The 14,706-nt window shown below is 36.6% G+C and overlaps 2 protein-coding genes across 4 annotated transcripts in view; both read left to right on the top strand.

Annotated features, from left to right (window-relative positions):
* The first annotated feature begins 375 nt into the window (after window positions 1-375).
* Window positions 376-12,390, top strand: psat1 (phosphoserine aminotransferase 1). The gene is made up of 9 exons (XM_067406652.1): window positions 376-552; window positions 4,299-4,359; window positions 4,449-4,518; window positions 4,610-4,815; window positions 5,992-6,164; window positions 6,339-6,508; window positions 7,443-7,571; window positions 8,141-8,278; window positions 11,956-12,390. Exons 1-9 carry the CDS (start codon window positions 496-498, stop codon window positions 12,056-12,058), a joined length of 1,107 nt encoding a protein of 368 aa, XP_067262753.1. The 5' UTR covers window positions 376-495; the 3' UTR covers window positions 12,059-12,390.
* Window positions 12,391-12,965: 575 nt separating this feature from the next.
* The window catches only part of tut7 (terminal uridylyl transferase 7), a 34,832-nt gene continuing 33,091 nt past the window's right edge, over window positions 12,966-14,706 (top strand). The window contains exon 1 of one of the 3 annotated variants that reach the window (XM_067407415.1): window positions 12,966-13,158. The gene's annotated coding sequence lies outside the window, so the exon portion shown is untranslated. Of the gene's footprint in view, window positions 13,270-14,706 lie in introns of all 3 variants that reach the window. The other 2 variants (XM_067407416.1, XM_067407414.1) reach the window with 2 other exon arrangements.

Raw genomic sequence — 14,706 nt, 5'->3', positions numbered from 1 at the left:
CAAGAGGGTGAGTGAATGATGACAGATTTTTCTTTCTGTCATCAACTGAACTGTCTTTTTAAGATAAAGGCTGACTTGTGACTTTTTAGCCATGTTTTGGCACCAACAAGTTACTGTTGGATCCTGATCTAAATGATCTTGCTGGAGTATATTTAGTTATATTTAAAGGTATCTTGGGGCAGTATCAGGTTTGCAAAGAGACATTAACTGAGGAAAAATCCAATCTTGAATAGAGGCACTGAAGCTCATGAATATTCAATACGCTCAAATGCACAGCAACGTCACAACCACAGTATCCAATCAAATAGCCGCAAGCAGACACTCCGGAAATCGCGAGCCAATGAAAACAAGCAGGGAACTTGCACATTAGGTGTAATCATGTGTAAAGGGAATAATAGTGCGAGTCGAAATCACGACCAGAACAGTAGGTCAAGTTGCAGAGTTTCAGAAAGATTATATCACACCACGGCCATCTTACATAGATTTATTTAAAACATGGAGAAGAAACAGACCATCAATTTTGGAGCAGGACCGGCTAAACTCCCACAGTCGGTAAGTGCAATAATTTAGGATTCTTTTTTTAGTAAAGTTCTGTTTACGCGTCGCGTGTGTGGAGTACGCAGTGCGTCATATCTTATCAATACGCGGTACGATTACATCATCTTATCAGCTACAGACCACTAATGCGCATGCAAAACTGTTTTATGATACAGTAGTGTGCAAAATCGTTGTGCATCATTTGGGATGCAGGCTTTGGATGCACTGTGAGCATTAGAATAATGCTGGTCTAGAAGCATGTGCAATGTTGCATCAGCCACAACTTGCCATTCAGAGTCGCCTGTTGACTGAGGAGTGCCAAGTCTCTTGATGTCCAAATAGAAATGTTAATTTTTTTTTCAAACTCTCGATTCAGAGAACATATAAATGCCAAAGAATGTAGTGTAATGACCTGATAAAGAGTCGACATGTCTTGATTTATTATGAAACATGTAAAACGGGTTAATCTGCGTGTCTCTGAATATGTTTGTTGGTTGAATAATCAGTAGCTTGCCTTTTCTCATTAACCTAACTCTCTAACTGTGAATGAAGTGGTTGTTTACTTCACAGAAATAGGTTTAGTTGCCTCTCCAGTGCCCAGACTCCCTGCCAAATTATGACCCCTCTCGTCTAACCCTCCCCCACTCCTGTGTTCTGACGACTGTTACGAAAAAATGCTGCCTTGTGATGGGGAATCGACTCCAAAAGAGTCGATTCCTAGTGTCGGAGTCGACTCCAGCACAGAATCGACTCTCTTGTCAGAGAGTTTTATCCTACTTGTAGCTTACTTTTACAATCAAATAATACCTCCGTGCCAGCTTTTTCATCAGTTTTATATTAATTTGGTTTGCCATAACCAAACTAATCAAACAATTAAATTAATCATAATATAAAATATAGCTGCAAGCAGCAATTAACGGGGTTCAAGAGTTTTAAGGCATTTAAGCACATGCGTAAAAAAGATTTTTTGTTTTATTTAGCAAGCCTGTAACCATCTCGATCTCAAAGTACAGCTAATACAGGCAACTTACCCTGTTTTTTTAGTTGTCAAGGTTGAGCCAAAAACATAGTACTAGTTCGCCAAAGTTCTTCAATATTTACGAACGATTCGATGGACAGCGGTGGTCCTAGAGGCAAAGTTGCTCAGAATGAGGAGTTCTACCGTGTGGTGTGAAGTTCATGGCATGCACAAAAAATTGTGCAATACACTATCGTTTGAGCACGTGAAAAATGCAAAGGCGCCCCCTGGTGGCCGATTTCTTTTGAATTTCTCACAGACCTCTAGGGCTGTGAGTCAAACAGGCCCAGCGAGTTTCATTCTGGGGTGCGTTTCCCAAAACCAACCATCATCGCAAGTTCCGTCGTTACCAATAGAATTCAATGGAACTTGCGACCATAGTTGGCTAACGATGCTTTTGGGAAACTAGCCCCGATCGGCCTCCGTTAACCTTGTTTGATAGCTGCTCAAAATTCATTGGCCGATGGCAAACATGTTTTTCGAGATATGTCAATGTCATCATAAACAATCATGGCACCTTGGACAAAGACACTGCATACCAATTTTCAAGTCGATCGGACTAACTTTGAACCTGTTTTTGATCATTATTGACAGTCAGACTTTAGAGAATCTCGCTGCACTGGTTTGGTTCTGATCGGACCAAAAACCTATTGGACTAGTTCACAAAAGTAGGTTTTTCAAAAAATCCAAAATACCCGAAAATTTCGCTGAATGACGAGGCATGCATCTTGTCCATCTTGAGCCAAGGATTCCAACGATATGCGACACTAACGGTTCAGGAGTTATGAGCCAGTTCGTACTTTTGACCGCTGTAGCGCCCCCTTTAGGCCGATTGGAGCGAGACTTATGGCTTGATCTGCCTGATCACTTTTAGGGGAGAATGCTGAACCTTGGAAAATGTAACAAATACAATAGGCTTGAACCCCTAAAAAAAACCCTCCAACAAGAGTAAACACAATAAGTGTAGCCTACATTATTATATGAATTATTTTAGACTAACATTAGGTATTGTTTTTAGTATCTTGAACATTAGATGAATTAACTTGCGCTACCTTCTCTCTTGTTTATTTTAACTCTCGTTCAAGGCTTTTTTTCTCATGACTTTTCCTTTAAAATTGGGCATTTTTGGCAACGACTACAGGTAATTTGGCCTGTCATGCTAAAATGTAGTTTTAGGCATCGTGTCAATGAAAAAAAAGAATAGCCTACATTCAGTGTTTAATAATGATGGCAATATTCAAAACACAATATTCAAAAAACACCATGAATCAAACACCCCTACTCTGTCAGATTGTGTTACCAGCACAATATTCATGTGATGTGATGTTTGAGGCTTTATTTTACTAGCCTACCTACCTAAAACCCTAAACCTACCCTTAAAACTAGGGATGCACCGATGTATCGATTTTTGCTCAATTTACAACCATTGGCATATTGGCTGTAGCAGGAAAAAGGCTGATATAACAAACCGATGGTTTATTAATTAACTGCGTGAAGGCGCTGAGCTTTATAATGACTAATCCTAGCGCTGCTGTCTGCGCTTTAAAGTTAATCAAGTAACAAAAGATCGCACACTATTCTTGACTGAACAACTTTTGTAACTTTCATAAGTGTAGCGGACCCCATCTGAATGATGACCAAAACTTTACTGATGTTTTATAAAGTTTATTGCGTCCGTTTTCACTCCAAACAAATCACCACAAAAGCTAAAAATACAGAGCACAAGAAGTGCGCATTAAACTCTCTCCATTGCATTATCATCAACATACAGCGAATTACTCAAAACACTTATTACAACTAACAGTTAACAAACACATATAGATCTTATGCCTTTTCGGGGGGTGCTTAATAAACGGACAAACTTTAAGTCTGCAAAATATCTCTGAAGAACTGTGTGCTCTGCTTGTCAGTTCGTAGACTAGAACACCTCGTCAAAATAAGAGTCCCGCCTTAGTAAAGGAGATAGATACATATTTAATACAAAAAATATTAAAATGTATACAAAAACAAATTAGATTAATCACAATAAAGTCTGTTTCAATAAATAAGGATTAATATGTATTTAATTTATACAGTGAAGAATATGCAGTGTTATTTTACATTTGTTTACTTTATTTCTGTACCTGAAAACTTTTAAACCGACCTAAAAAGCACTGTTTATTTCATATGTATCTTTGTTCTGTTGTCTTTATGTAGGCCTGCTGAATGTTAAATGGATCCAATCCATGTTCATTAAAAATGATTTGATGATGCAGCAATAAACCTGCTAGTATATTTTAATGCGGGTGTTTTTGAACTTTGCTAATTTAAAACATGATCAAAATACTATCTATTTTGATGACAACATTTCAAATAAGAGAGGAAGTGACAAATATCAGTATTGGACAATAATTGTTTGTTAAAATTGGTATGGGTATTGGCCCCAAAAAATCATATCGGTGCATCCCTATTTAAAACAATGCAAATATAGTGTTAGTAGCACAATCTGATTAGTAGCATTATTCGTCAGAACACAGGCTGAAGCTACTGAAACCTTTTACTGATTGTATGGACCATTTCACATTGGTTTCATAGGCTGTCCAACATGTCCATCCTTTTATCTGGATTTTTATCTTCCTCTGAGCTTTCTAGGATACTAAACTTTAAGATGGACGTGAACAGAAAGACTTCATTCAAAAGTCATTTCTAAAAATATAAAAATGTAATTTCCGTTTGGATATAAAGAGATATTTTTCATTCCTAGGTTTTATTCCAAGCACAGAAGGAGCTGCTGGATTACAGTGGCACCGGGATAAGCATTCTGGGTAATGATCTGCATTTTAAATATATAAGTTTGCATGTGCAATGCAGTGTTTTTGGAGGTGTTTACTGTTTCTCTTTACATCAAATCCAGAGATGAGCCACAGGTCATCTGATTTCACCAAGATCATAAACGCTGCCGAAAACCTTCTCCGTGAGCTTCTGTGAGTGTTTATGTTTCATGAAACTATCCCTCAGTTGGAGATTAATGTCTTTAATGTAGATTAATGTAAATTTTGTGCTAACTCTGAATAGGAATGTGCCTGAAAACTATAAGATACTGTTCCTGCAAGGTGGAGGCTCGGGACAGTTCAGCGGGGTTCCTCTCAATCTGATTGGTCTGAAAGAGGACAGGTGTGCTGATTATCTGGTCACGGGGACGTGGTCTGCAAAGGCGGCCAAGGAGGCAGAGAAGTATGGGAAAGTGAATGTGATCCATCCAAAACTGGATAGTTACACCAGTGAGTAATCCGAGTATAGCAAAGTTTTTTTAATTGCTGAGAGGTGCTTTTTGTTACAAAGAAGATCTGTATGAAAATACTGTTTATCAGAAAGATATCCTGAATATATTTTACACTCTTTCCAAAAGCATCAGTCTGCCTTTTTGTGGAAAAAAACAAAAACATTTTAGCATAGTTTAAAAAAAAGAGTAGTTGACATACATTAAAACATTATATAAACTGAAGGTAATGTTTTTTTAGACACTTGACTGCATGTTAAATGTAAATGTATTATAGTTTAAATTTATATAAAATGCAATTCGCTGAACTTTATAGTGTTTTTTGACTCAGATCAGTAGAGTTTAAGTGCGTCTTTATATATAATTTCATAATTACTTCTGTTGTCTTGTGAAATATAGTTAGTGTACTACAACTAGAAACTGCATAAATTTATCCACTATCCATTCAGAAACGTCCTAAAAGTTGTAACTTCTTCCTGAGTCTCTCCATCAGTGTCGACTCCGGTTTGAACAATGTAAGGCTGAACACCAACACTGACAATCCTCATTTTGGCTGCGTGAGATTCTCCTGCTTTGTTGTTGAGCGTCCGAAGCGCAGGTTTGCCAGGTTTTCACAACAAAACCTGTGCAATTGCTACTCAAAACTAGCTCAAAAGAAGCCCAATAGCATTTCAGGAGGGGACCCACAGTAAAATTTGCATTCCTGGGGGTAAAATCAGTGTTTTTGGTGGGGTTCCCCTGGTAAAATTTGCATTTCAGGGGCTAAATATCATGTTATTTGGGGACATGAAAAACAACCTGCCCCAAAAGTAGCCCAATTCCGTGGGAAAACCACAGACTTGGCAACACTGCCGAAGCACGAGCTGTTAAAGCTCCACCCTCTTCTGGAAAGGAGGCTGGGAGCAGCAGCTCATTTGCATTTAAAGGGACACACACAAAAACGGCATGTTTTTGCTCACACCCAAATAGGGGCAAATTTGACAAGCTATAATAAATGATCTGTGGGGGATTTTGAGCTGAAACTTCACAGACACATTCTGGAGACACCAGAGACTTATATTACATCTAGTGAAAGGAGCATAATAGGTCACCTTTAAGCACACTTTTTTTCCACATGGGGCTGCACTCTTTTGATCCTTGCATGACTTTCAGTGATGAAGCTACTTTGTTTTCTCAGAAATCCCAGACAGTAGCACTTGGTCATTGAATCCTTCGGCGTCATACGTCTATTACTGCTGCAATGAGACGGTGCACGGCGTGGAGTTTAACTTCATCCCGGACACCAAAGGAGTGATTCTCGTCAGTGATATGTCATCCAACTTCCTCTCCAGGCCGGTAGATGTGTCAAAGGTTGGTGATGCTTCTTCAGCTAACATGCATTTTTTGGTTTGCTATGCAAAGTTCATCATCTTTATCATAAAAGTGTCAGTATATTATACTGAATTATCTGTAGTTTTACTCTGATATAAATTTTTTTTAAGATGATTGCTAGTTAAGGCTGTGAGTCTCTGTTGATTTCCACAGTTTGGTCTGATATTTGCTGGCGCACAGAAGAATGTTGGTTGTGCGGGTGTGACTGTTGTCATTGTCAGAGAGGATTTGATGGGCAAGGCCTTGAAAGAGTGCCCGATTATACTGGACTATCAGGTGCAGGCTGGCAATAACTCGCTCTACAACACTCCTTCATGCTTCAGGTGTGTCTTTTCTTTGTTCATCATATTGTCTCTGTAGTCTTCATTAATTACTTATGCATATGTCCGTTATGATCAAAAAGCAATTGTTTAACTTAAAGCCGTAACCATGTCTTGAACATTGGGGCGGGGACCATGATGTTTTCAAATCAAAATGGTGAAATTTCATAAAAATGTTGAGTAGTTTGCATCACTGGATATTACTGTCAGTTTTGAGCTAGTTTTAAGTAGCAATTGCACAGGTTTTGTTGTGAAAACCTGGCAAACCTGTGCTTCGGACAGTTTTCAGATATTAAATGTTTAGCTACTTACTCGCCACACACTCTTTCACTGCTAAAACGAAAGTGTTGCATTGTTGCATTGGAAATTGCACTCGTCTACTGTGAACAGTAAGCCCCGCCTTCTTTGATTTGATTGGCCAGCTCACTCATTCTGAGAGTGATGACCGCTGATGCAGACCAGCCTAAAAATGTAACTTTTAAAACTTTGTTTTGTTTTGGGGGACAATTTGGCCATTTCTAATTTTTGTTTTTAATCCTGTGATCAAAGCTGAATTTTCAGCATCATTACTCCAGTCTTCAGTGTCACATGATCCTTCAGGAATCATTCTAATATGCTGACTTAGTGTTTAAGATATATTTCTGATTATTATCAATGTTGACAACAGTTTTTTTAGGATTCTTTGATGCATCGAAAGAACTAAATCCTGGATGAAACTTCCTAGCTCTTCCATCCAGATAGCAAAATTCAGTTTTTTACTGTTATTTCTATTCCTTATGTTCTATTTATATATTCTTCTTTATGTAAAGCACTTTGAATTACCATTTTGTGTATGAAATTTGTCATACAAATAAAATTGCCTTGCCTAATAGATTCCTCAACATTTAGTATTAACTTTTCTGGAATGATAACTTGTACATCCTTGTTTTCCGTGCAGTATTTACATCATGGGCTTGGTTCTGGAGTGGATCAGGAACAATGGAGGGGCAGATGCCATGAAACAGCTAAACAAACAGAAATCTGACATCGTCTATGACATCATCAACCGCTCCAATGGATTCTACTCGTCAGTGATCAGTGATTTTGACATTATCGGTCCCAATCACATCGTAGCATTTCACATCACAGTTTTGCAGATAAAATGTAATCGTGTACAGAAGGTTATTCCTAATATATAATTAAACCAGTCATTATTTAATGTTTATATTTAAGTTAATATAATACAAAATAGGAAAGTATTTTAGTATAATCACAATCAGTTGTTGTTATAATAAAAAAAGAATAATTAACTAATGCAAAATCTGCTCTGCAAAACAATGACTTTCTTCCTCAGTATTTTTATCTTGTTTTCCAGTACAAATATCTAAACATTCTTAAATCACTTACTTGAGAAGCAAAATGACTTGAATTGACTGATCATTTTTTCAGTAAACAAGACTTTATATATTAAGTGAGTTTTTGCTTAAAACAAGCAAAATATCTGTCAGTGAGGTAAGAAAAATGATCTTGTTTTTCCAAATACTGAGGAAGAATATTTTTTGCAGTGTGTGTCCACAATGTGATCTCTGTTCAGATTTTTGTTTTTGTCAAAAAGACTTCTCAGCCTTTTCTCACTCACTCTACGCACTCTTTCAGATGCCCCGTTGACATGGCGTGTCGGAGCCGCATGAACATTCCATTCCGTATCGGAAAGAAGGAAGGAGATGAAAGTCTTGAGAAGTCATTCCTGGATGGTGCCTCTAAACGTGGCATGATCTCACTTAAAGGACACAGGTGCTGTATGAAAATTAGGAAAATATGACGTTTGTTTTTCTAATTATAGAATCTTATAGTTATTGCACACTAGTTTATCAACAAACATTTTCATTTGCTTTTATGGAGGAGTAATGCTACACAACCACACTGAATAACTCCTGATGTATCTGTCAAATGTACTGTCTGACAAGCATTTATGGAAAGTAAGAGATAATCCACAGATAGCTGTGCATTAAACGATTTTAATGCATGACATGGAGCCAAAGAACCACCTGACGTGAAGCGTCATTTGCCAACGTTTACAGCTTAAAGCTGTTACTGATGTTTGCAGTGCAATATTTGACCGTAAGGGTAAAAATGTCAGTTATTTTAGTCAGTTGTGACTCATTAGATGTAGCATCCTGCCCGCTTTGAATCAGACAAAGATAAAGTAGGGTGTAAGATTACATTTATTTCAATTAATGGATTATAGCATTTATTTGAATTAATTATCGAGAGAGAGGGAGAGAGATCGTCTCTCTATACTAACAGCAAAGTCTGCACGAATTAGCAGACCGAGGGAACAAAATGGTAAATCGTCCTTACAAATTAGCAAACCGAGGGAACGAAATAGTAAATTCGGCACACAAATTAGCAAATTGAGGGAACGAAATAGTAAATTGTGCACACGAATTAGCAAATCGAGGGAACGAATTAGTAAATTGTCCGCACGGATTAGCAAATTGAGGGAACGAAATAGTAAATCGTCCGCACGAATTAGCAAACCGAGGGAACGAAATAGTAAATCCTGCACACGAATTAGCAAATTGAGGGAACGAAATAGTAAATCGTCCACACTAATTAGCAAACCGAGGGAACGAAATAGTAAATTGTGCACACGAATTAGCAAATTGAGGGAACGAAATAGTAAATTGTCCGCACTAATTAGCAAATTGAGGGAATGAAATAGTAAATCGTCCTTACAAATTAGCAAACCGAGGGAACGAAATAGTAAATTGTGCACACGAATTAGCAAATTGAGGGAACGAAATAGTAAATCGTCCACACTAATTAGCAAACCGAGGGAACGAAATAGTAAATTGTGCACACGAATTAGCAAATTGAGGGAACGAAATAGTAAATTGTCCGCACTAATTAGCAAATTGAGGGAATGAAATAGTAAATTGTCCGCACTAATTAGCAAATTGAGGGAACGAAATAGTAAATCGTCCTTACAAATTAGCAAACCGAGGGAACGAAATAGTAAATTGTGCACACGAATTAGCAAATTGAGGGAACGAAATAGTAAATCGTCCACACTAATTAGCAAACCGAGGGAACGAAATAGTAAATTGTGCACACGAATTAGCAAATTGAGGGAACGAAATAGTAAATTGTCCACACTAATTAACAAATTGAGGGAACGAAATAGTAAATTGTGCACACGAATTAGCAAATTGAGGGAACGAAATAGTAAATTGTCCACACTAATTAGCAAACCGAGGGAACGAAATAGTAAATTGTGCACACGAATTAGCAAATTGAGGGAACGAAATAGTAAATTGTCCACACTAATTAACAAATTGAGGGAACGAAATAGTAAATTGTCCGCACTAATTAGCAAATTGAGGGAACGAAATAGTAAATCGTCCTTACAAATTAGCAAACCGAGGGAACGAAATAGTAAATTGTGCACACGAATTAGCAAATTGAGGGAACGAAATAGTAAATCGTCCACACTAATTAGCAAACCGAGGGAACGAAATAGTAAATTGTGCACACGAATTAGCAAATTGAGGGAACGAAATAGTAAATTGTCCACACTAATTAACAAATTGAGGGAACGAAATAGTAAATTGTGCACACGAATTAGCAAATCGAGGGAACGAAATAGTAAATCCTGCACACGAATTAGCAAATTGAGGGAACGAAATAGTAAATTGTGCACACATTAGCAAATTGAGGGAACGAAATAGTAAATTGTGCGCACATTAGCAAATTGAGGGAACAAAATAGTAAATCGTCCGCAAGAATTAGCAAACCGAGGGAACGAAATAGTAAATCCTGCACCCGAATTAGCAAATTGAGGGAACGAAATAGTAAATCGTCTGCACGAATTTGCAAACCGAGGGAACGAAATAGTAAATCCTGCACACGAATTAGCAAATCGAGGGAACGAAATAGTAAATCGTCTGCACGAATTAGCAAACCGAGGGAACGAAATAGTAAATTGTGCACACGAATTAGCAAATTGAGGGAACGAAATAGTAAATTGTCCGCACAAATTAGCAAACCAAGGGAACGAAATAGTAAATTGTGCGCACATTAGCAAACCGAGGGAACGAAATAGTAAATTGTGCACACGAATTAGTAAATTGAGGTAACGAAATAGTAAATCGTCCGCACGAATTAGCAAACCGAGGGAACGAAATAGTAAATCCTGCACACGAATTAGCAAATCGAGGGAACGAAATAGTAAATCCTGCACACGAATTAGCAAACCGAGGGAACGAAATAGTAAATCGTCCGCACGAATTAGCAAACCGCGGGAACGAAATAGTAAATTGTCCGCACGAATTAGCAAACCGAGGGAACGAAATAGTAAATCCTGCACACGAATTAGCAAATCGAGGGAACGAAATAGTAAATTGTCCGCACGAATTAGCAAATCGAGGGAACGAAATAGTAAATTGTCCGCACGAATTAGCAAATCGAGGGAACGAAATAGTAAATTGTCCGCACGAATTAGCAAATCGAGGGAACGAAATAGTAAATCGTCTGCACGAATTAGCAAACCGAGGGAACGAAATAGTAAATCCATCACACGAATTAGCAAACCGAGGGAACGAAATAGTAAATTGTCCGCACGAATTAGCAAACCGAGGAAACGAAATAGTAAATTGTCCGCACAAATTAGCAAACTGAGGGAACGAAATAGTAAATCCTGCACACGAATTAGCAAATCGAGGGAACGAAATAGTAAATCGTCTGCACGAATTAGCAAACCGAGGGAACGAAATAGTAAATCCATCACACGAATTAGCAAATCGAGGGAACAAAATAGTAAATTGTGCACACATTAGCAAATTGAGGGAACGAAATAGTAAATTGTGCGCACATTAGCAAACCGAGGGAACGAAATAGTAAATTGTGCGCAATACTTTTTTTTTTCTTCATGTCATATGCGGGGCTCTGTACATATCAGTGCTGGACTTGACTAGTTAAGCATTTTGGTAGCGGTGCAAGAAGCAAGTTTTGTTTGTTTATGCACAATATTTGGTTCAGAATGGACACTGAATACTGTTGATAAATATGAATGGATCTCCTATGAAAAAATGTGATTTTTCCAGCACGCGTTAACCGCCTCTCAGAACTGCTTAGGAATGCCTGTTTAAATTTGAATTCAATTCCACACATTATTTGGACTGTTTAAAATTTAAATTTCAAAAGTTAGAAGTTTTGATGTTAATTGTTTTAACAGTTGACTGAGATAAATGTGTCAGTCAATTGAGAACAAATGTATCAGGGAACAAATGTACATAATTAGTCAAAATGAAAATTATGTTATCACATGCTTCTGTTTCGCGTTCTGTGCCATGTCAGTCTGACCTGACTATTAAATAAGTGGAATATGGAAGCAAAGCACACTCTGCAATGTTTAGATTGTTTCTCATGTGTAGTCCTGTCCTGTCTCATGATTCTTTCACTGTTCTCAGGTCTGTTGGTGGCATCCGAGCTTCCTTGTACAATGCAGTGACTGTTGAGGATGTGAAGGCTCTTGCTGCCTACATGGAAGAATTCCTTAAGGATCATCAGTAGCTTAAAGGCCTTTTTTTGCAACCTGCATTCAAAAGGGTTTCTTGATTATAGCGCTGTTAGACTGAAGTGACACTAACAGCATTAATTGCAATAAGTTGTAGCTGATAAATGGAATTAACAATTTCTCTTCCATTTAAATAGCACATTGTTGTCATTGCTGCAAAATGTTATTTTCTTTTAAACTGACACTTTTATTCAGATTCTAGTGTGCCTTAATGCTTGTAAAATTGTAATTGAATTGTGTTCCAAAACATTCCATGTTTAACTAATGTAAATGTATGTTATTAGAAATAATGTGATACAAGCAAAAAGAAAAAAATAAAACACTACTAAACTGCTCTACACTGCAGTGTTTATTCCGGAGTATAGATTTTAAAGGTACATTAACATGCATTACGGATATTAAAGTATGATTTAAAAAACAGTACTGTGGTGGTACCATGGTACTGAAAGAATACCATATTTATATACCATGAGTGCCTTGGTACTACAATGCTACATGTTTACAATTATTAGTGCTGTGCTTTTGTTATAGTAATAAAAGTATGTGGACATGTAAATAATGTAATAAAAAAATATGATTAAACAAGTAAAATAAAACATTGTTTAAAATAAATACACTGATTAAATAAGACATCTACATTGCAGCACAATAATATATAGTAAAAAATGTAACTAGTGCTGTCAAATCGATTAATCACATCTAACATAAAAGTTCGACACATTATATATTTACAAACATTTATGCTATATGCGATTAATCGATTTGACAGCACTAAATGTAACCCAAAAAAATCTAATTTGAAGGGAAATAAATTTACATACAATCGTAAAAATAAGCACTGCCGCTTTAAATCACAAGAAAAAGAAAAAGCTTTTATTTTGAAGTCACATAGTACCCGGAAGTGGAAAGTGTATACATCGTATGGTAGATTAACAACGATTTCAATATCATAAAATCAAGCTTGTCACTTAAAAAGCGAATTATTGAACTCATCCTTTATTAACGCTTAATAAAGCGCGGAATGGCTGATTTTCATGCTCTTGTTAACTGAGGAAGATGACCGTCAGATGATTTGACAGAAGTGAAGCCGGCGGAAGTAAGTGAGGGTCAGTCAGTTTCAGACACCTGCATGTTACTGTTAGCAGAAACTCACGGGAATCAAAGATGTCGCGCTCTCGTTTATAAAGCAAGACTGGTGTCAGATCGGGTGAGTTCGGCAGGATCACATTAATCAGGCTGTTGTGTTGTTTTGATGCTGGTTTGACTCTTGAATGACACGGCGCTTCTCACGAGCTGCTCTTTGTCCTCGAGCAAAATCACTGAAACTGCTCGTGTTTTCATTCACTATCTGATACTTTCACACCACACATGTAGAAATATTGCGCTAGCTGTTCTTTGATCCCTGTAAATCCATGTAAATAACTCACACTGGCAATTTAGGGCTGGGCGATATAGCCAAAAATATTATCACGATATTTTGTTCCCATATCATACGATATTGATATTTATCACAATATTAATTTACCCTTAATGGGGAAGGAGATGCTTTCCAAAAATTTGTTAGACCTTGAGAATGAATGTAAGCATGTTTATTCACAGTTAAACTCCATGGAGTAGCTATCTTTTAATTTAAGGGCCCATGAAAGCCATTTTATTTTTCCCTAAGTTCTGTGTTTTCCTTTTTATTTATTTGTTTTTTTGAGGAGGATTCTGTGTTTAGTACGGAAGAGGATTAGGGCCAAGCAATAAAAAAACATTAAAAAAAAACATATCGAGATTAAAGTTGTTAAATTTCTAGAAAAAAGTCGAAATAAAATGTTGAGAATAAACTCATTAAATTACGAGAAAAAAGTCGTTAAATTTCGAGAAAAAAGTCGAGATAAAATATTGAGAATAAACTCAATAAATTATGAGGAAAAAGTCGTTAAATTTCGAGAAAAATGTCGAGATAAAATATTGAGAATAAACTCAATAAATTACGAGGAAAAAGTCGTTAAATTATGAGAACAAATTCGGAATATAACGAATTTGTTCTTGTAATTTAACGACTTTTTTCGGAATTTAATGAGTTTATTCTCAACATTTTATCTCGACTTTTTTCTTGAAATTTAACGATTTTTTTCTTGTGATTTAATGAGTTTATTCTCAACATTTTATTTCGACTTTTTTCTTGAAATGTAACGAGTTTTTTTCTCAATTTAACAACTTTAAACTCAAGATGGTTTTATTTTTTTTTATTATTGCTTGGCCCCAATCCTCTTCCGTAGTTTTATGATTTAATACAGATTTATATAAACTTGAACAACTTAATCAAGCTTTCAGAATCTAATCAAATGAAAGTGTAAATATTAATATACAACTAAACATTGCGTTTTTTTTTGTTTTGTTTTTTTTGTATAAGATGCTGCACAACAGAACTTTTTACATTTAAAATGTAAGTGAAAAAATATCTTGGTTCTTTGATATTCCTTAGAGAAAAATAAATATTATTACCTTGAGAAGTAGGGTACAACGGGGCTAAAGGCACACCTTAAAGGTGCCCTAGAATCAAAAATTGAATTTATCTTGGCATAGTCAAATAACAAGAGTTCAGTACATGGAAATGACATACAGTGAGTCACAAACTCCATTGTTTCCTCCTTCT

The sequence above is a fragment of the Chanodichthys erythropterus genome, chromosome 13, assembly GCF_024489055.1.
Source record: "Chanodichthys erythropterus isolate Z2021 chromosome 13, ASM2448905v1, whole genome shotgun sequence".
NCBI classification, from domain to species: Eukaryota; Metazoa; Chordata; class Actinopteri; order Cypriniformes; family Xenocyprididae; genus Chanodichthys; species Chanodichthys erythropterus.
This window is presented reverse-complemented; position numbering and strand designations above follow the sequence as displayed.

Coding starts and splice junctions, on each gene's coding strand:
- psat1 (XM_067406652.1), top strand. CDS start 496: ATGGAGAAGAAACAGACCATCAATTTTGGAGCAGGACCGGCTAAACTC. Junction 4,816..5,991: donor AAAACTGGATAGTTACACCA/GTGAGTAATCCG, acceptor TTGTTTTCTCAG/AAATCCCAGACAGTAGCACT. Junction 8,279..11,955: donor ATCTCACTTAAAGGACACAG/GTGCTGTATGAA, acceptor CACTGTTCTCAG/GTCTGTTGGTGGCATCCGAG.